Source organism: Bubalus bubalis, chromosome 5 (genome assembly GCF_019923935.1).
Source record: "Bubalus bubalis isolate 160015118507 breed Murrah chromosome 5, NDDB_SH_1, whole genome shotgun sequence".
NCBI lineage: Eukaryota > Metazoa > Chordata > Mammalia > Artiodactyla > Bovidae > Bubalus > Bubalus bubalis.
Genome location: NC_059161.1, coordinates 117744187 through 117765799, shown reverse-complemented (window position 1 = coordinate 117765799; position 21613 = coordinate 117744187). Strand labels below are relative to the sequence as shown.

Here is a 21613-nt window from a genome sequence, read left to right as displayed (position 1 = left end):
AGTGCACCTCCACCAGGAGTCACAGTAAAAGTGCACCCTGCACTTCACCAAGGTTGAAGGATGCCGTGTCCCAGGAAATGATTTATGAATTAAAAAAAAAGACATCAATAAATGAAAGTGAGGAGTAAAGAAGGGAGAAGGTGACTGTTCATTCTGGACCAGCAACAGTGCTGGGCATGGGCTTCTGTAAGTTTCCAGGAGAAGGAAAGCGTCAACTGAAATGGCTCCTCCTCGTCACTGAAACAGACTGTCTATTTCTGGGCAAAATCAGCTACATCTTCCTACGAGGGTACAGGGGGCACCGTCACTGTGGTGTTGGTGGGGGAGGTGGGGTTGGCAGAGCTGGTGATGACGTTGACATAGCCAGTGGTACCGTTAGTAGCGTTGAAGGGGCCGGTGGGAGTGTTGGCTGGGTTGGCAATGACTATGGTCGGAACCTCTGTCCTGTTCTGAAAGACAAAAGGATATGAGGCCATCAACTTCCCCTGTGGTCAGTTGCAAAAATGGCCACAAATTCTTCCCCTTCCTGTTGCCATGCCCTTGGGTAGACCCTCCCTCACTGATGCTGGTCTTAGTCATGGAACTTCCCTGGGTCAATGGACCAACAGTGAAAATGTGAAGCATCAGAGATCTGAGAAATGTTTGCAAATCCAGGCTTGCTCTCTCACTGTTCTTCTAAATGCTGAGGCTGCCATGTAAAGAAGACTGGGCTGGCCCACTGGGTGATGAGAGAAAAGTAGGCCAGTTGGCCCTGTTGGTAGGTGGCATGCCAACTGCCAGACATACAATCGAGAGCATTCAAGACAATCCAGTTAGCAGGCAACTCACCAACCGACTGTAGACTCACGGCGAGTCCAGCAGAGGTCAGCTGAGCTGGCCCAAACCAGAAGAACTACCCAGCAGACCCAGAGAATCATCAACTACAGAAGCAGCTATGTTTAAGGGGCTAAGTCTATGGGATTGTTTGATATGTAGCAAAAGCTGATGTACAGAGAAATCGGTAGCTAGAAGCAGGATAACAAAATCTAACATGTGCCTTGGATTTGGGACTGGATGGCCAGTGAGGCTGGAGAAGTAGCCAGGAAACTGGCATAACAGGCTAGATGTATAATTACCCACGGTATGTAGTGGTGAAGGACTGTCGCATTTTGGAAGACAGAAAATGCACCTGAAAACTTTTGCCTCTTGCTTACGGAGACCAGGGTTTCCTGCATTGCAGGCAGATTCTTTACCTTCTGAGCCACTAGGGAAGCCCTGATAAAGGAGATCACCGGGCATTATATGGGAATGTCAGTTGCTTGCTCCTAGCTGCATATGGTAAAGTACCATAAGGAAGAGATCATATAAAGACTGATTCATTTCACAAGTAATATTTAGAGGGGAAAAAAAGAGGGCCTGGGACCTGAAAAATTAGAAAATAAAATTGTCTCTTATTTCCAGGTTCCTCACAGATAAATGACATTTGAAGTAAAAGTAGGCCTGAGAACAAAGATCAAACCAAGATGTCTCTATACAACTCTTTGTTAAGATCTACAAAAGGTTTAAGGCAGTGACTAGCAGACCCTTTCAGCTAGACAGAGAAGCTTCTAAGAATTTTAAGGGCATGGTCCCACAGAAACTTAATCCCAAAATAGATACTCTAAAAGAGAGAGGAATGTCTGGAACATAATCTCAGGTGTGATTTTTGTCAAACAGTAAGAACCATAATCTGATAAAACATTCTCACTGTTTTAAAGGAAACTGTGTCAGCAAACAGACCATCGTCTTGGATTAACTTGGAGCTGCTCAAACTGCAAAAGGGCCTTTGGGTCCTACTTTCTTCATACAGGAGGCAGTCTGAGAGAGCTATTCTTCTTCCTCAAGATGAAAAAGGTGGACCATTTCATATGGAAAATGGGTCACTTCTTATGGAAAAGAAAAAATGTTTTCAAGCGTGGAGCCAAGAGTTCAGAGGATGGAGTCAAGGTTGCAGAGAGCCTAGATGGAAGCACTAGAGAACCGTGATCTGGGCAGACTCTCCCGGGGAGTAGAATTGGCCTCTCATCAAGGCACACTCCCCGGCCCTGGGATGGGCTAATAGCCAGCTGGCCCTAGGGTGTCAGGATTGTTACGGAGCCGTGACTGCCCTGTCTTCCTCTTATCAAACAGGAGGGCACATTGAATCCCTGAATCTGGGGTTGGCCAGGTGACTTACTTTGGCCAAAGAGACATTAAAGAATGTGACATGGGCAGGCACTTAAAAGTCTGTGCCTGTGGGGCTGGCTGCGTCTCACTGCTCTTGGAATCCAGCTACCCTAAGAAGCTCAGGCTAACCTCCTAGAGGAAGTGACACCACTTGGAGCAGAGATGGACTTTTCCTCGAAGATTCTGGTTGGTCAGCTGGTGCCAACCTGGCAGCTGCTACACCTGTCTGAATGTGATACCATGCAGGGCTCTATGGGGCTCCTGGGCACAAGGCCTTTCTGTGTCCCTCATCTCTTTGATTATAGGAAACAGCCTTCATTCAGGTCCCCTGACCTTTCCTGAGTTCCAATGGGCAGATTCAAACAGTTGTTAATTAGGGAGGGGACAGGAGGAGATGCAAGACCAGGGAGAAATAAAACAGTCAAGAGCAGCCTTGGGCAGGGTCCTATTTCCCCATCAGTGGATACGCACAATATCTTTGAGCTATTTTACAGATATTGAAACCCCCACCAGGTGAGAGAAGTTAATGATTAACAGTAATGTACCGTCCACAAGCATGTAGACCCCAGACCAGTTGGACCTGAAGGTTGATGGTGCTGGCTTCTACTTACCTGACCACCAACCCATCAGAAGAACGTCCACAAGCCGATCACATCCTCTTTCATCAATTATGATAAAACTTCCCACTATCTTCCCCAAGTTGGGACACAACAGTTTTGATGAGGGCATTAGGCCAATGTGACCATCACCCCCCGCCAACCCTTTGCCTGGCACAATAATAAAGCTATTCTTTTCTACTTCACCCACAACTCTGTCTCTGAGATTCAATTCAGCACCAGTGTATAGAGAAGCTGAGCTTTTGGTATCAAGTGGGTCCATCTGAGGCCAGCAGAAGACCCACTGGTCACACAGAGACTCAGAATTATGAGCTAAAGAAATGGTTGCTGTTTTAAGCTGCTGAGTTTTCCAGCAGTTTCTTTTGCAGCAAAACTCCACAGATACACCCTCTTTGTGATGGACTGAATATTTGTACGTTGGAATCTTAACCCTCAATCTGATGGTATCCAAAGGTGGGGCCTTTGGGAGGTAATTAGGTCATGAGGGGGCTTCCCAGGTGGCACTGGTGGTAAAGAGCCCACCAGCCAATGCAGGAGACACAGGAGATGTGGGTTCAATCCCTGGGTCTGGAAGATCCCCTGGAGGAGGGCATGGCAACCCACTCCAGTTTTCCTGCCTGGAGAATCCCACGGACAGAGGAGCTTGGCGAGCTACTATCAATGGAGTTGCAAAGAGTCAGACACAACTGAAGCAACTTAGCATGCTCGCAGGTCATGAGAGGGGAGCGGTCATGAATGGGTTTAGTGCCCTTAGAGAGACAGATGCCAGAGAGCTCTCCCTGTCTTTCTGTAAAATAGGGAAGCTATAATAAGAAGACAGCCATCCGAAAGCTAGGAAGAGAGTTCTCACCACAACCTGACCATCCAGGTACCCCGATCTGAGACTCCTAGACTGTGAGAAATAATTATAAGCCATGCAGCCTGTGGTATATTTGTTATAACATTCTCAACCAACTAAGATGTCCTCTCAGGCCCCACTTCTCCCAATGTCCGGTCACCTCTGCTACCCCCAGAACACTCTCTAATTCCTGGAGCAGGGCCCAACACTCACCACAAACTGGTTCCAACATGTAGCCTGGCACCCAAAATGCGAGACCACACAAGTGAGGCAGAACTCCAGCAGGACGAAGGGGAGGAGACCACCGGAAATTGTCTTCACGTTAATCTAGGGGCAGAGAGGAATGGGAAGGGTTTTGTCACAGAGGTGACTGTCCTGTGACCATCCATGCCTGTAGGGCTCATCTTAGGCAAGCACCACATGCCTCAGCTGGAGAGCCCCAGACCCTCTGGCATGTACTCCATGAGCAGTTGCTATGGGTGCCCCTCTCACATGCCCCCATGGTACCTTTGAGGGCATGACAGCCAGACTTCCAACTACTGGCACCTGCGTTTCTTTGCCTTGGAGCTTTCTCTGGCCCTTGGAGCCCACTTTGCTCTTCATACAACAAGTTTAAAATTCCGGGAGGATTTCAGATCAGCGGTCTATCAATGACTGACAGGGGCTAGTGGATAAATACCCTAGATTCTCACCCCTGGGCTGGGAGGGCGTGACTGAAGCATGTGTCTGCACTGCTTTCCCAGGTGAGTTCTCAGTGTTGGATGAGGTCACCTGGGGGAAGTCCTCTGGCAGGTGGACCCAGGCAATTGGAGGTCTTCACCCCTCCCCTTGGAATGCACTTCTGCAGTGGGAGTCATTTTTGAGGATGCAGCCTTGAGAGTAGGTGGTGTTAAGACCATCTGGACTGGATGCAATTGCGTTTGTAGGATTCTGATGGGCAGTGCAGAGGTCAACTCATCTTGCAGTGGCCCAAGACAAGCCTCATACATCAGTTCCTTGTCTTATTAGACCTGCCACCTGCCAGTCTGGCATGGCTGCCTCTTTGGTCAGTCTCCCCCTGCCCTCCAGGGCCACCCCTGGACTGGTTTAGGAACCAACACTCAGGGTAAGTGGCTTGATTACATCATATCTTTACTGGTCCCTTCTCTTCCCCACCCCATTTCTCATCACCCTGCTGGCACTTGCTTCCTCCCCCAAATAAGCTACTTGTCTCAGAGTCAGTTCTGGGACTTCCCTGGTGTTCCAGTGGTAAAGAATCTGCCTGCCAATGCAGGGGACATGGGTTTGATCCCAGGTCTGGGAAGATTCCACATGCTTTGGGGTAACTAAGCCCGTGTGCCACAACTACCGAGCTTGCCCTCTGGAGCCCACATGCCACAACTATCAAAGCCCTTGAGCCCTAGAACCTGTGTTCTGCAGCAAGAGAAGTCACTGCAATGAGAAGTCCACGCTCTGCAACTAGAGAGTAGCCCCTGCTGACTGCAATTAGAGAAAACCTGCACAGAGCAATGAGACCCAGTGCAGCCAATAAAAAAAAAAAAGTCAGCTATGGGAGGAACCCAAAGTGAGACCCACCTCACAAGCACCCTGGCACATGTGTGGCATTTGATGCCCCCAGGAGTAGTTTTCAATCAGTGATGGTGGGAATTGGTGGGCGAGTACCCCAGGCCCCTCACCCAGGACAGGATGTAACTCTGAGGCAGTGTCCTCTCTGTCTGCTAGAGTCCCAGCAGGATTAAGCTCCGGCAGTGACTTGCTTGGTGACACCCTTTATCTGTGCCTTCCTTTCCTTGCTCATCTTATTCTCTCCCCTACCAGTATTTCCTAAGGGAACTTCTGAAATAAATGACTTGCTCCTGAATCCCTGATTCAGCATCTGCTTCTGGGGGCCCCAGATAAGAGGAGAACCTGGGGACAGCACCTTCTGTTCTTGCCACCAGCTGTCCCTCCCTCAACAGCTTCCTGGGGGCAGGTGGCCTTGAGGTCTGACTGTGGCTACTGCCCCACCTGCTTGCCTTGGCGTTTGCTGCCTCCAAGCAGGAACAGAACAGGTTCAAGGAGGGGCCACCTGGCTCCAGCTATCTGAGTCTCAGATAAAATGGGATCTATCTCACCTGCCTCAGAAGTCAGGGGTTTTGGTGAGGGTTACACATTTTAGGATGCTTTCAAACTGTGGTGCTGGAGAAGACTCTTGAGGGTCCCTTGGGTAGCAAGGAGATCAAACCCATTAATCCTAAAGGAAGTCAACCCTGAATATTCATTGGAAGGACTGATGCTGAAGCTGAAGCTCCAATACTTTAGCGACCCGATGCAAAGAGCTGACTCATTGGAAAAGACCATGATCCTGCGAAGGATTGAGGGCAGGAGGAGAAGGGGACGACAGAGGGTGAGCTGGTTGGATGGCATCACCAACTCAATGGACATGAGTCTGAACAAGCTCCAGGAGATAGTGAAGGATGGGAAAGCCTGGCGTGCTGCAGTCCATGGGGTTGCAAAGAGTAGGATATGTCTGAGCGACTGAACAACAACAAATAACACATTTTAGGACCTAGGTAGGGCTGTCATACTAGGGTGGAATTTGGCTGTGATTCCTTCCTGCTCTGGAACAGCCTCATAAACAAGCCTCCCCGGTCTTTCGGAAGCCTGGGATGCTGATAGTCTGGATCCTCACCGTCAGGCTAAAGTACAGATCCATGATGAGAAGCAAGACCCCAGCCAGGGAAACGATAGCGCTGACCACGTTCATGCCAATGCTGCCATGCACCTGGAAGGAGCAGGGGGAGAGGCACCGGTGAGTTGAGTCTGAAGCCGGGCTTGTGGGGACTCTCAGGGAGCAGGATGAAAGGGGATCCTGGGCAGGAAAGAGGTAGGTTGTGGAGAAACCAGCTTATCCTAAGCTCACTGAGGTGAGATTATTCTTTATTCAATAGGCAGAGTCCATCTGGGCCAGGGGCTGTATTTGTTTGGGGAAATACCTCCATAAGTAGCTGCTGGTGCAGGAAATGAGATTCAAAAGCCAGATTGGGAGGAAAGGTGGCAAGGATGCGGAGTGCGGAGCTGCTCTGTGGAAGAAATGAGCAGGGATGGGGGTGATGGTGGCAGGGGCCATGAATTGGGATTAGAGGATTGCCTTGAGAGAAGGGAGAGGAAAGTTCCAGTCCTGCTGGAGGGAGCTGGAGTCTGGGCTGGCAGGATTGGCTAGGGAGGGTTTTCAGAACCAGAAAGTCTAGTACTCCATTTTAAGGGATCTTCTGCCCAGTGTCGGGATGCTGAAATCCTCCAATCACTCATGATGCCCCCTGCTCAACTGCCTCCCCTGGAGGATGGCTCATGGGGATGGAGATGGGGAGGGAAAGACTGTGTCCACCTGTGGGCGGAGGCTGGGAAGGCTGGCAAGCAGAGTAGAGATGGAAGTAGACACTTCATCTGGAAGTCAATCATCAGAACCAAGGGGGACTGGGAGCCCCAGAGGAATTGGTAGGCATCTTGGAGAGGTCATTAGATTTCCCAGAAGATGTAGGACAAGAGTTCGATCCACTTTTGTTCATCGATTAAGGAGCACTGTGAGCTTGGCTGAAGTTGGGGGCCCTGGGGAAGGGGCTCTTAATCCCATTGAAGGGGATGGAGTAAGGCAGACTGAGGGGCAGCAGACATTCACCTTGCAGACAAAGGACTGACCATTGGAAACCCTCCACGGGACAACCCAGCCCCCTAGCTAACCCATGGCTTTCCCATTGAAAAGGCAGAAGAGACAAGAAGCCCTGTGGAGTACATGGAGAGGGGCAGGAAGGACCTGGAGCCAGGGATGAGAGGAGGGCCCTTAGAAGCTCTACATTTATCCCTAAGCTTCTTAGAGGCCGCAACAAAAACAAAACATTCATAGGTGTATCTCTGGCTGTTGAGACAAAGGATGACATTCTGATGGTGCAAGGGGTCCTGTGTCCTATGGTTTGAACTCTGACCTGTTCAAGGCACACACTCCCCTCATTTTTCTAGGTCTAGCCAAAGGGGAGGGCAGGGGGTGCCTTACAGAGGTGGCTGAAATGTGCACACATTTCCACTTGGCCTCTACCTGACCTTCTGCTTAATTCAGAGCACCCCAAGGTCGTGGTGCTGTGACTACTTGGCCATTTGCCAAAATGCCAAGTGTTTGAGTAGTTAAATGCAATAGGTGAAGGCACAGCGGTGGGATCAGAGGGCTCTGGGTTTAAACCCCGGCTTGGCCACATTCCCGCTGTGTGATCTTAAGTCCAGTCACCCGACCTTTCTGTGACTCGGTTTCCTCTTCTACAGAATGAGGATCACAGAACTTTGTAGGCCTGTGGGGACTGAATGAAGTAAGGTATGTAAGAGCGCTGAACCCTGGGGCCAGGACCAGGCCACTCTGGGAGGCTACTTGGAGGCCCCTGGAGAGTCACATTCTAACATTCTAACATTGAAGGATGATGAAAGATGGAATTACAACTCACCATGCAAGAACTGCAGTCCTTTTCAGCCTCCACTGAGAGCGATCCAGAGATGATAAACTACGCCAGACAAAAAGGAGTAAGAGCAGTTGTACAGTGTGTTGAAAAGACCACAGTCCATTCAGAGGTGTAGCTCTGAGTCTTTAAGGCCTACATGCCTTGTTTCTTAAGATGGGCATGTCTGTTTACCTCCTCTCAACATTTTCACTATCCCAATGGTTAGATGCCACAATACCCGAACTCTCTGTGTCTAGGTTAAAATCTTTTCCCCTAAAAGCCTAAATTTTGTTTCAGGATACTAGACATCTTATTTTTGTGTCTGGTCCCCATTGGGCCCACTGCCTGGGCACAGGCATCGCCCAAACTCATGGATCATCTGGCCTCCCGCCACCCTATTCTCGACTGTGATCTTGGAAAAGCAGGGACAGGGTAGTAGGGTGAGCAGAGCCTTGGGGCTGGGAGACGGGAGACCTAGGCTTCTGCTCCACTCTTGCTCCTAACTCACCTTGCTGTGACCCTAGGCAAGTTGCTGCTCCAGCCCGGGGGTCCTAACTGGCCCTAGATGCTGCGAGGCAGGTGACGGATGTGTGAACCCAGAGGCAGGAAGAATTTGGTCCAGTTATGAGAGCCCTGAACTGAGGGGGCCTGGGCTCCATCAGGACTTTCTTCCAACCTTTCCTGGCTGTGAGCCTGTAGTCATCTTGCCTAACCTCTCTGAGCCCCCGTCTTCTCATCTGGCAAATGGACATGAACAAACAAACCCTGCTCCTTCTATCTACAAGAGGGTCATGTGATTCTGTAGTTGTTTGGTTGCTAAGTAGTGTCTGATTCTTTGCGACCCCATAGACTGCAGCGTGACTCCCCTGTCCTTCACTCTCTCCTGGAGTTTGCTCAAGTTCCATATCCATTGAGTCGATGATGCTGTCTAACCATCTCATCCTCTGCTGCCCCCTTCTCCATTTGCCTTCAATCTTTCCCAGCAACAGGGCATGGGAGAATAAGGGTGGAGTTATAAATGATTTACATATTTACATTTACACCAAATGAGAACCCCGAGAGGGTGGAATAATTAAAGCACGTGATTAGTTTGTGAGTAGCTGAAAGTTCCTTAGAGGCAGGGGGCGAGTTGCTGGAGCACGGGGTCTGGGCCGGGTCCTTAATCCTGTCCTGCACCTACAGTCTTAGGTGGCTGACTCTGGGCTCCCAGAGCCCTAATATTGGGAGTGCATTCCAGGCTCTTTCTTCCTTCACTCCCCCATCCCGGTCTGGTAACTCAGAACCCAGATGGAAGCCACAGGGCCTTGTACTCACGAATATTCCTCCCCAGACCAGGTACCCTGATATTGCGGAATAAGATTTTTCATCATACAGTGAAGGATTGATGGCAGTGAAGATGTGAGTCAGGCCGATGAGAATCTGGATGGCCTGCAGGGAGGACAAGGCATCGTGAGAAAGAGCAGAGCTGGGGGCCTGGGGGACTGTAGCTCCCTCAGTAGCCCAGACTGTACCCCAGAATCCCTGAGCATGACTGCTGTTGGGGCCAAAATCTCTCGGGGTGGGGTCCATGTCAAGGTGGTGTTTTGAAGCTCCACAGATGATGGCAATGTACACTCAGAATTGCGAGCCATGGACATAAACGGAAGATGGAGGGGTAGGGGATAGAACAGATCAGGATGGCTTTCCCTTTGGACTCTGCACCTGCAGGCTTGCCGAGAAGTTGCCTGGGCGGGGGCTTTGGCAGCATACCAGACGGGCTTGAATCCTGGCTCTGGCATGGCCTCAGGCAAGCACTCTCCCTGTGTCTCTCCCTAAGACGTATCTGGCTTGCGGGGTTGCTGTAGACAGGGGTCCCCAACCTCCAGAATCTAATGCCTAATGATCTGAGGTGGAGCTGATGTAACAATAACAGAAATCAAGAGTACAATAAACATAATGCTCTTGAAATATAATGCTCATCCTGAAACCATTCCCCCTACCCTGCTGCTGCTGCTGCTGCTGCTGCTGCTAAGTCGCTTCAGTCGTGTCTGACTCTGTGCGACCCCATAGAGGGCAGCCCACCAGGTCCTCTGTCCATGGGATTTTCCAGGCAAGAGTACTGGAGTGGGCTGCCATTGCTTTCTACATTCCCCCCACCCCGCCTGTGGAAAAATTGTCTTTCAGGAAACCGGTCCCTGGTGCCAAAAAAGGTTAGGAACCACTGGTTGCAGAGATTAGAAAGAGGGCCCTATGGAGACTTCCCTGGCAATAGAGTGGTTAAGACTCTGCCTTTCAATGCAGGAGGCACGGGTTCAATCCCTAGTTAGGGAACTAAGATACCATGTGTCACAAGGCATGGCCACATTTTTTTCTTTTTTTTTTTTTAAGTGCCCATAAAGCTTATAGATAGGTCCTGCCACTTGGGAGGTGTTTGCAAGCCCTCCACCCACACCTTTCCTAGGCCCCACCCCTGTGTATTCCCTGCTGTGGGATCCTCAGTGCCTGCAAGCCTGTGCTGTTCCTCCTTCCCACCTGCTTTTCTTCCACTTCTGTCTGAAAGGTAGTGGCTTCACCCTCATCCTACTGAAATCCCATCTTTCTTTCAACGACCAAATACATCCTTTTACTGACATCCCCACATTCAGGACAAAATACCTCCTGTTTGGGGATCCTGCAGCACTTGCTATACCTGAAGATTTAGTGTGACATTTGACTTCTTCAGGCCTCAGGTTGCTCAGGGGTCAAGTGATCAGTGTTGAACAGATGCGTCAGCTCTCATGCTCAGTGAATCTAGAGCTTAGTGTACAGATCTGGGTTTCATGTCAACTGCTTCATCAAATAACATGCTTGATCTCATCTGTGTGCCCACTTTATCTTAAGATAAAGGCATAGCTTCTCCCAAATGAACTGTAGTTCACTAAAGGGAGTCCATGTTTTTGACCTTTCTCTATGTTTGATCAGGTTCCCCAGGCATTTGCTGTAACTTAAAATAATTCTTTCAAAAGACTTTAAAGTAATTGGAACCCAAAGTTAACAAGCATTTGTCCAGTATTAATTAATAATGAAAATAATCATAACATGAACTTATAACTACTATGTAATATCATATAATATCTTCACCTATTGAAGGTTTTGCACACACATTTATAATCTCATTTCCTGCCTGTGACCAGGATTTCTATTCCTGATACTGTTGTTCAAAGAAAACTTCCCATACTGAGGTTTGGGGAAGTCATTCTGGTTTATACACATTATGCTAACTAAAACAGCCTATTTGTGGCCTATCAAACCTCCACTGTACATTTGCTTTAATTATTAAAGAAAAGGGCATATTGACCAGAAGTAAAGAATGTCTATGTTAAATAAATATTAGGAATTTCTCTGCTGGTCCAGTGGTTACGGCTCTACGCTTTCATTGATGAGGGTGAGTTCAATCCCTGGTCAGGGACTAAGACCCTGAAAGCTATGCACCTTGATCCCCCCTAAAAAAAATTCACCTGGGAAATTTTGGGACTTCTGTGGTGGTCTAGTAGCTAAGACTCTGTGCTCCCAATGCAAGGAGCCATCTGATCCCTCGTCAGGGAACTAGATACCACATGCCACAACTAAAAAAAGATCTAACAAGCTGCAACTAAGACCTGGCACAGCCCAAAAAAAAAGACAATGAGATATGAAATGCCTCCCTTCCTGGGATGCCAACGCTGGTGCTCCTTCAATGATAAGCCTCCCTTTCCAGGTGCATTGGCTCAGATGGTAAAGAATCTGCCTGCCAATGCAGGACATGTGGGTTAGATCCCTGGGTCCAGAAGATCTGCTAGAAAAAGGAATGGCAACCCATGCCAGTATTCTTGCCTGGAGAATTCCATGGACAGAGGAGCCTGGCAGGCTACAGTCCATAAGGTTGTAAAGAGTCAGACACGACTGAGAAGCTAACACTTACCCCCAGGTGCGAAGGCCACACTGACTCCCTGTGTACATGTTGATCTGTTTTTTTGTTTTTTGAAACCTTAAAGAATTTTACACTTGATCCAATGAGATATAAAACTGTGCTGACCACCCTACTTCTCCAGAGCAGTTTCTCAGAGTTATCTGAGAGGCTGTCTTCTGGGCTACACACTTCAGTTTGGCTCAAATAAAACCTTTTTCTATTCCTATTATAGATTGCTTATTTTTACTGGCAGTGTTTTATAGAAGTTAATCCAAGATTTGATTTGGATAAGTTTTGGAGGCAAACAATCCCTTGCTCTTGGTACAGTACACTGGTTTGTCTGTCCCTGAAGGATCGACAGACAGAGGTAGGCTGGGGTGTGTGTGAGCCTGTCCTATTCTGCCCCCAGCAGGTGGTTGGGTCCTCTCAGGAGATCCGGCCAGTTTGTACTCTTCGAGAACCAGGGCAATTTATGCATGTCCTGTGGCAATTACCAGAAGGTACTGTAGTTACAACAGCCCCTCTTAGGTCATCAAGGATGGTTTCTGGACAAAAACAAGGGAGAGACTGGCCTCTGTGGAGTCGTCCTGACCCAACCTCCAGAAGCTGCCACCTACCTTTGTGTCCTCTGCCCTCTAAATCCATTCCCTCCCTTATCCAAGTGCACTCACTACAGCCGGGCTCATGAAGGGACCCAAACTGGAGAGAAAGAGAGATCACACTCACCCCCAGTGTCCTGACCTCGTCCTTTATGAATTTCTTGGGATCGAATGTAAAAAATGATCCAAATGGCATGTTCCATTGGAACTGGTTGGAGGTATACATCGGCCCAGGGGCACATGTGGGGGGATTCTGAGGGCCTCCAGGCTGGGTTTGGAGGTCTGTGGTTCCCAGTGAGTACTGGATCTCCCCAGGTGGGGTCTGCAAACCGGCCACTGCTGTCGGATGCTGAAGCGCAGTGGGCGGATCCTGTGTGGCGTTCACTTCCGCTGGATTCTGGATCACCACGCGTGGCGTCTGTAAGTTCGCTCTTCCTGCATCACTCTCGGTCGCTCTGGATGTTAAGTAAGTGGCCATGCCCACAGGCTGCCCCTTGCTCCCAGGAGCCACAGGATTCCTGGCTTGGATCATGTACACATTACCTGGTGCCATAACACCAGACACAGTGTTGGCTCCAACTCCCTGCTCCATCATGATGCTCAAGTGCTGCAAAACAAGTAAGAAGGTGCATTTTCCCTCCTCTGAGAAAATTAATGTGTGCTGCATCTGACCCCATCCTTATCTTTAGCTTCATCTTCATTAAAATAAAAATCACCAAAAATAAAAACATCGAAATCATCTAGCGTGATATTATACAGAATGATCTTCTTCCCTTCCTTGTAGTCTGTGTTCTTTGGGACATGTTGGTTTTTGTTTTTTGGGGGGGTTTGGATTTGCAAGACTAGGTTACCTGGGGCCCCTTTATCCCTGTAGACTCTTGTTTTCAGCTGAGGCAGTGGCTTTGTTTAGAATCCTGAGGTCAATGTTTCAATCTGCCTGCCTTAAGTATCTGAGTGATTGGATCGCCATCCTCTCCCCTGCCCTGGCCACAGCTGACGGCCTAGGGGTGGACAAGGGACCCCAGCTGGGCCTAGAACTTTCCAATCTTGGGAATGTGGAATTGGACCCAAGAACCATTTCGGATTGAGGGGGTTATACAGAGCTGGAGAGGGTCACAATTGTGTCATGTGTAGGGGTAGTAGAGAAAGTCAGTTAGAATGAAAAGAATGAAGCTGATATAGCAGGGCTGAGGGGTGGGGAGAAATAGATGAAGAAGCAGGTGGTGGGAGAGGGACAGAAATAGAGAGACAAAGAGAAGGAAATACCTTGGATCCTGATGATTTTTTACTTTTTATCCAGGTTCTCATTATCCCCAGCTGTACTCTCAGCCCTTTAAAATCTGTAGCTAATTTATAACTAGTTATGGGTTTAATCTAATGAAGCTAATTTGTGTATGACTTTTCCCTAGTGGCTTAGACAGTAAAGAATCTGCCTGCAATGCAGGAGACCCAGTTCAGTTCCTGGGTTGGGAAGATCCCCTGAGGAAGGGAATGGCTTACCCACTCCAGTATTCTTATCTGGAGAATTCCATAGACAGAGGAGCCTGGTGGGCTATAGTCCTTGGGGTTGCAAAGAGTCAGATATGACTGAGCAACTAACACTTTCACTTCATTTTTCAACATTAATTGGTTTTGGAGCAGGAAACCGGACTATCTCTTGCTACCTGTCTTCCCAGGAGGGACCATGGACAGTCATCCTTTACATCTCATGAGTCATGTCCCAGTTGGTGTTGTGGTTAGGACCATGTAGGAGTTTTGCTTATTTTTATTTATCTGGGTTTAAACCATTATGGGCCAAGGTACTGGGTATTATGATAGTGGCCACACCCTTAACAGCATGTAGTTACAACTGAGTCCTGAGCATTAGCAACGGTTGTGAAGGGAAGGGCTTGAAGTGAAACTTGGATCTCATCATGATTTGACCCCTGATAAGCTGAGTGCGTGCTGAGTCTCCAGTCATTTCTGACTCTTTGCGACTCTATGGACTGTAGCCTGTCAGGCTCCTCTGTCCATAGGATTCTCTAGGCAAGAATACTGGAGTAGGTTGCCATGCTCTCCTCCAAGGGAATCTTCCTGACCCAAGGATCAAACCCATGTCTCTTATGTCTCCTGCATTGGGAGGCAGGTTCTTTACCACTAGCGCCACCTGGGAAGCCCCGATAAGCTGAGAGGCTTGGAGAATTTCTTCATTATCTGTGCTCATGAGCAAGTACGCCATGGGTGGCGGCGGATAAGTAGCTTCAGACTCTGAAGACACAGCTGGAAAGGTTTCCCATTCAGGTGAGAGAAAAGGTCCCTTGTATCATTAATGTTGATATTAACTGTTAAGTGCTGCAGCTGCTGATTTTGTCTCTCCCCCTAAATGATACACTCCCTGCTGGCAGGAAACTGAATTCTACAGTTCCTAGATTCCAGATAGCATCACCGACTCAATGGGCATAAATTGAGCAAACTGGGAGACAGGGGAGGACAGAGGAGCCTAGCCTACTAGGATTGCAATGAGTCACACATGACTGAACAAAAACAACAGATTCCAGAAGTCTGCTATCAGGGAGTTTTCTGCCCAATAGAAAGTGCCTCTAAGTCGCACTTACAAAATGAATTCCATCACATCCCACCCCACCATGATCCTAATTGCTTCCAGAGGGAGAGAAACACTCCAAACTATCAATGACCAACCTGGGTTTGGCTGGCTAATTAATTGGCACTATTTAATATTAATAAGCTAAAAAATAAACTCAAAGGCAAGACAGCATCAGGGCTAAGAATTCAGACATCCTTGGGTCCTTTTCCCAGTCCCTTCATTTACTAGTTACATGACCTTGATCAAGTTGCATGAGTTCTTTAGGCTTCAGTTTCCTTATCTCTGACAGATAGATCATAATAACATCTTTCTCAGAGGGTGTTGTCAGGGTTAAGTGAGAAACTTTCCCGCACAGAGCCTGGCACAGAGGACATACTTAGCATCTGTGTGTTATGAGTAGACACCATCCTCGGTCTTCCCTGATGGTTCAGCAGTAAAGAATACACCTGCAATGCAGGAGACTCAGATTTGATTCTTGGGTTGGGAAGATCCCCTGGAGGAGGAAATGGCAACCCATTCCATTCTTGTCTGGAAAATCCCATAGACAGAGGAGCCTGACAGGGCTTGTAAGAGTCAGACATGACTTAGTGATTTAAACCACCATACCACCACCAGAGACCATTCTTGGAGAAGGGCCTTTGTTTTGAACATTTTTCTTAATTGATCTCAAACTCATTTCCAGTACCTACAGCCATGGATCTAAAGTGTGGTCTCTGGACAGGTGAGACTGTTTCACTTGGGAACTTATTAGAAATGTAGATTCTCGGTCCTCTGCCTCAGTTCAGTTCAGTCAGTTCAGTCACTCAGTCATGTCCAACTCTTTGTGACTCCCATGGACTGCAGCACTCTAGGCTTCCCTGTCCATCACCAACTCCCAGAGCCTGCTCAAACTCATGTCCATTGAGTTGTTGAAGCCATCCAACCATCTCATTTTCTGTCATCCCCTTCTCTTCCTGCCTTCAATCTTTCCCAGCATCAGGGTCTTTTCCAGTGAGTCAGCTCCTCACATCAGGTGGCCAAAGCATTGGAGCTTCAGCTTCAGCATCAGTCCTTCCAATGAATATTCAAGACTGATTTCCTTTAGGATTGACTGGTTTGATCTTGCAGTCCAAGGGACTCTCAAGAGTCTTCTTCAACACCACAGTTCAAAAAGCATCAGTTCTTCGGTGCTCAGCTTTCTTTATGGTCCAACTCTCACATCCATACATGACTACTGATCCTCTGCCTAGACCTACTAAATAAGAAGGGCTTCCCTGGTGACTCAGATGGTAAAGCGTCTGCCTGCAATTTGGGAGACCCGGGTTGAATCCCTGGGTCAGGAAGATCCTCTGGAGAAGAAAATGGCAACCCACTCCAGTACTCTTGCCTGGAAAATTCCATGGATGGAGGAGCCTGGTAGGCTACAGTTTATGGGTTCGCAAAGAGTCAGACACGACTGAGCAATTTCACTTTCACTAAATAAGAACCCCCCAAGTGTGGGGACCAGCTGTCTGTTTAAAAAAATTTTTTTTTAATTGTGGTAAAAGATATATAATATAAAACATACTATTTTAACCATTTTAAGCATATTTAATTGTACAGTTCAGTGGCACTAAGTACATTCACATTGGGGTGTACATACACCCCAATATTCATTGCAGCACTTATTACAGTAGCCAGGACATGGAAGCAACCTAAATGTCCGTCAACAGCTGAATGGATAAAGCAGATGTAGTACATATATACAATTGAATATTACTCAGCCATAAAAAGAATGAAATTGTGCCATTTGCAGCCATCTGTTTTAACTTACTCTCCAGGTGACTCTGAGGCTGGTGAAGTTTGAGAACCATGGTGGTATATGCATCATGGTTCTTGGTTTAATTCCTTTCTCTTGGACCCTAACAGGTAAAAATATAAACTATATAGAACTCCAAGAAATTCCCCAAATTTTTCTTATTTTAAAATCTAGGGACTTCCCTGGTGGTCCAGTGGTTAAGAATCCACCTTGCAATGCAAGGACGAGGGTTTGAGTCCTGGTTGGGGAACTAAGATCTCATATGTCCTCGAGCAGCTAAGACAGTGGGCTGTCTGATGCAGCCAAGTTAATATTAAAAAAAAAAATAATAACTAATTTAAAAAATCTAGCTGGTCTCTCCAGTTCTCCCATAAAAGCAACAGCTTTCACTGGTCTGTCAACTGACAGTTCAGTTACTCGCTGTGTCTCCTCATTTTTTTTTTTCCTTTTAAAAAGTATTTGTTCTTTTTCTTTTTTCTCCCACTATTCTTGATCCTACCTGCATCCCTGCAAACAGGGAGATGGAGTCTTTGAAAGTGAAATAATTTGCTTGTGGATAAATGGATTTGAGACTTGAATTTATTCTTTCTGACTGCTATCTTCTTTTCACTATTTTTTTTTTTAATTTTTCAAAAAGAATGCTCTCTCTGCCAGGTGACATAGGAGTGGCAGAATATTTGGCAGTGTCAACTGAGATGGACATATGCAGCATGTGCCACTTCTGCCTTGACCTTGATTTACCCCTTGCTTTCTCGGAGGAACTTCAGGTTTCCCGTAAGGGTGGTTTATAATAACTCCAACAAGCATCAGTGTTTAGACTCCACAGCCCTGTAGGCATCAGGCAATTCCTCTAGCTATATATCACTGCTGTGAGCATTTTGCAGACAAAGTAACTGAGGTTAAGTAACTCAGGTCATGAACACACAGCTAGGAAATGCCAAAGCTGAGATTTAAACTCTGGTCTGTCTGCCTTCAATTTTCATAATGGATACCATACAGAATGCTACAGTCTGCTACATGATATGAGAGAATGGATTATATTTCTCTCCCTTTTTCAGAACAGACTTTCTTCTTACAGGTGTGATAAATAATACAACTACAAACCTGGCGACTGGCAGAGGCAGCTGGATCCTGTGATAGACTCTCCTGAGACCCCTTTATTCCCCCTGCTGTCAGGAACAAAGGAGGGGGTTCTCTAGGAGCCTTTCCATCAGTTCTAGATCCGTCCTATACCTGATCACACTTTAATTACAGCTGGACTCAGGGAGGGGAGAAATGGAGATGTCCTGTGGGATTTCCCACCTTCTATCTTAAGATATCTGGGTTCACACAGAGATATGAACTATCTCTGAAACCTGTTCTGTTTCTTCACTTACCTCCTTAGCTGGCCAGACTCTGCATCTCCAAGGTTAGGTGGTTGCAAATTCTGTCTCTATGGACTGTGCTGGCTTATCTTAAATGCTTTTATAAAAAGGTATATGCATTATATACAGATCCCTGACTTATGGCGTTTCCCCAGAGACCCTACTCAGGGCCCGTCTAGGCCCCATGTCTCCCCTAGTATGGCCCAGTTTCTGTGAGGACCAAGGAGAGGAAGTCATAGATGTCTTACCTGGTCGACCCGGCGAGCCTTTCAATGCTCCTTCTTCTGATCCTGTGGGCCTCTGAAACCTGGCCTAGAAATTTCTGATAAAAGAAAATTTGGTTTCTCTTTGAAGCTCCAAAGTCTTGTTTGCAATTTCACTTTCAGTCAAACAATGAATCCATTCTCTGGCTTCCAAGTTCAGCTCATTTGACCTTCAGAATATTTATGGCCTTGATTGTGTAGGAATGGGGTTCCATGGGCCTTTGAGAAGTGGGCTGCTAAGATCTCATAAGCCAATAGATTTATAAGCAATTGAGGAAGTAATTAACAAGTATTTACTGAGTGTCTTCTGTGTGTCAGATGGCATGTTACATGCTGAGGTACATAGATTTCTAGAAGTTTATGACTTGGCAAGATAGAATCTAACCATTGTCAGATAATCATAGTACAGGCATACCTTGTTTCATTGTGATTGCCAGATGTTGCTTTTTTTTTTTTAATCAATTGAAGGTTTGTGGTAACCCTACATTGAGCAAGTCTGTAGCACTATTTTCTCAGCTGCATTATTTTAAAATTATGGTATATTCCTTTAGACATAATGGTATTGCACACTTAATAGACTATGGTGCAGCATAAACACAACTTTTAGTTGCACTGGGAAATCAAAAAATTCAGTAGGATATTTACTTTTTGGAAGGGGTCTGGAACTGAACCCACAACATCTCTGAGTTGTGCCTGTACAAGTTATGGCTGGAAACAAACAAAGAACCAGGCCATCAGTGATAGAGTAGGTGGAAGACATGTCAAAGATTTGGGCTGGTCTCTGGAGGTTTGTGAGTGGCTGGACATTGAATAGGACATCCAACCAAGAGTGGACTTTGAAAGGAGGGTCAGGTTAAAGCTGCACAAAAGGCACAGTCTATTCCAGAAGAGTGTGAACCAGAGGCACAGGTGCATGTTAAAAGGTGTCAGGAAAATCAAAACTACAGTGAGGTACCACCTCACACTGGTCATAATGGCCATCATCAAAAAATCTACAAACAATAAATGCTGGAGTGGGTGTAGAGAAAAGGAAACCCTCATTCACAGTTGGTGGGAATGCAGATTGATACAACCACTATGAAGAACAGTATGGAGGCTCCTTAAAACAGCATGGCAGTTCTAAAAACAGAACTGCCTTGTGACCCAGCAATCCCACTGCTGGGCATACCCCAGTGTTCATAGCAGCACTATATAATTATCCAGGAAAGCAACCTAAACATCCACCAACAGAAGAATGGATAAAGAAGATGCAGTACATATACACAATGGAATATTACTCAGCCATAAAAAAGCATGAAATGAAGTCATTTGTAGAGACATAGATGGACCTGGAGAATCCACACAGAGTGAAGAGTCATACAGAGTGAAGTAAATCAGAAAGAGTAAAGCAAATATCCGGTATTAACACATATATGTAAAATTTAGAAAAGTGGTATAGGTGATCTCATTTGCAAAGCAGAAATAGAGACATAGATGTAGAGAACAAATGTATGGACACCAAGGGGAAAGGGGGAGGGATGGGAGGAATTGGGAGACTGGGATTGATACATATATACCTTTGATCCTATGGAGAGCAAACAAGTCAATCCTAAAGGAAATCAGTCCTGAACATTCATTGGAAGGACTGATGTTGAAGCTGAAGCTCCAATACTTTGGCCACCTGATGTGAGCAACCCACTCACTGTAGCAGAAAATTCTACTCCAAAATATGCCTCTTTGGCATAATAATTACAGTTGGTTGAACCTTGAACAACACAGGGCCTAGAAGAACCAACACTCCACATAATTGAAAATTGGATATAATTTAGAGTAAACCCTCTGTATCTGAGGTTCCACATCTGTGGATTTAACCAACCTTGGGTTGTGCAGTACTACAATGAAATAGGTCAGCAGATAAGTGGACCTGTGCAGTTCAAACCCATGTTGTTCAAGGGTCAACTGTGTTTTGGACTGATTATTTTGAGGAAGAGCAGACATAGGAAAATCTCTGAAAACAGAAGTTACCTTTTTGTAAGAGAAACATACCTTTATAAAGGAAGACTTCATTTGTAAGGATGCCTTCCTCACTGTCCCAGGAAGGAAAGGATGACAAAATCACAAGAAACTCTTTCCTGCAGAGAAGGCATGCCTTAAATCTGTGTGACAAAGCATCCTCTTGTTTACCTCCCATAATCAGCCTCCTCACATCTTCCTCTCTTTTCTCTGGAGCAGAAGATGGGATTTAAGCCTGAATTTTGAGTCAACTCTGAGTGTTACTCATTTTCCACTACATATCTTCTATGTACACAGTTTAGTTCAGTTCAGTTGCTCAGTTGTGTCCGACTCTTTGTGACCCCATGAACCGCAGCACGCCAGGCCTCCCTGTCCATCACCAACTCCCGGAGTTTACCCAAACTCATGCCCATTGAGTTGCTGATGCCATCCAACCATCTAGTCCTCTGTCGTCCCCTTCTCCTCCTGCCCTCAATCTTTCCCAGCATCAGGGTCTTTTCAAATGAGTCAGCTCTTCGCATGAGGTGGCCAAAGTATTGGAGTTTCAGCTTCAACATGAGTCCTTCCAATGAACACCCAGGACTGATCTCCTTTAGAGTGGACTGGTTGGATCTCCTTGCAGTCCAAGGGACTCTCAAGAGTCTTCTCCAACACCACAGTTCAGAAGCATCAATTCTTCGGCGTTCAGCTTTCTTTATAGTCCAACTCTCACATCCATACATGACCACTGGAAAAAACATAGCCTTGACTAGACGGACCTTTGTTGGCAAAGTAATGTCTCTGCCTTTTAATATGCTGTCTAGGTTGGTCATAACTTTCCTTCCAAGGAGTAAGCATCTTTTAATTTCATGGCTTCAATCACCATCTGCAGTGATTTTGGAGCCCCAAAAAATAAAGTCAGCCACTGTTTCCATTGTTTCCCCATCTATTTGCCATGAAGTGATGAGCCAGTTTATGTGATAAACTTCTGTTTTTCTCTTGTTAATCTGTCTTTTATTTCAGGGGCCCCAGCTGAGAATTTAGAA

General features: G+C 46.7%; 1 protein-coding gene across 2 annotated transcripts; it reads right to left on the bottom strand.

Moving 5' to 3' along the window:
- Window positions 1-70: 70 nt before the first annotated feature.
- On the bottom strand, window positions 71-20949 carry MS4A18 (membrane spanning 4-domains A18). 2 transcript variants are annotated; one of them, XM_025286432.2, is made up of 8 exons: window positions 20622-20949; window positions 18582-18655; window positions 12736-13215; window positions 9417-9530; window positions 8109-8165; window positions 6311-6403; window positions 3853-3966; window positions 71-449 (listed from the first exon to the last, which is right to left on the bottom strand). In XM_025286432.2, exons 3-8 carry the CDS (start codon window positions 13201-13203, stop codon window positions 282-284), a joined length of 1014 nt encoding a protein of 337 aa, XP_025142217.1. In that variant the 5' UTR covers window positions 13204-13215; window positions 18582-18655; window positions 20622-20949; the 3' UTR covers window positions 71-281. The 2 variants fall into 2 exon arrangements, with proteins under 2 accessions (XP_025142217.1, XP_044799514.1); XM_044943579.1 differs by lacking the exons at window positions 9417-9530; window positions 20622-20949 and having other exon boundaries at window positions 18582-19579.
- Between the last annotated feature and the right edge of the window lie 664 nt (window positions 20950-21613).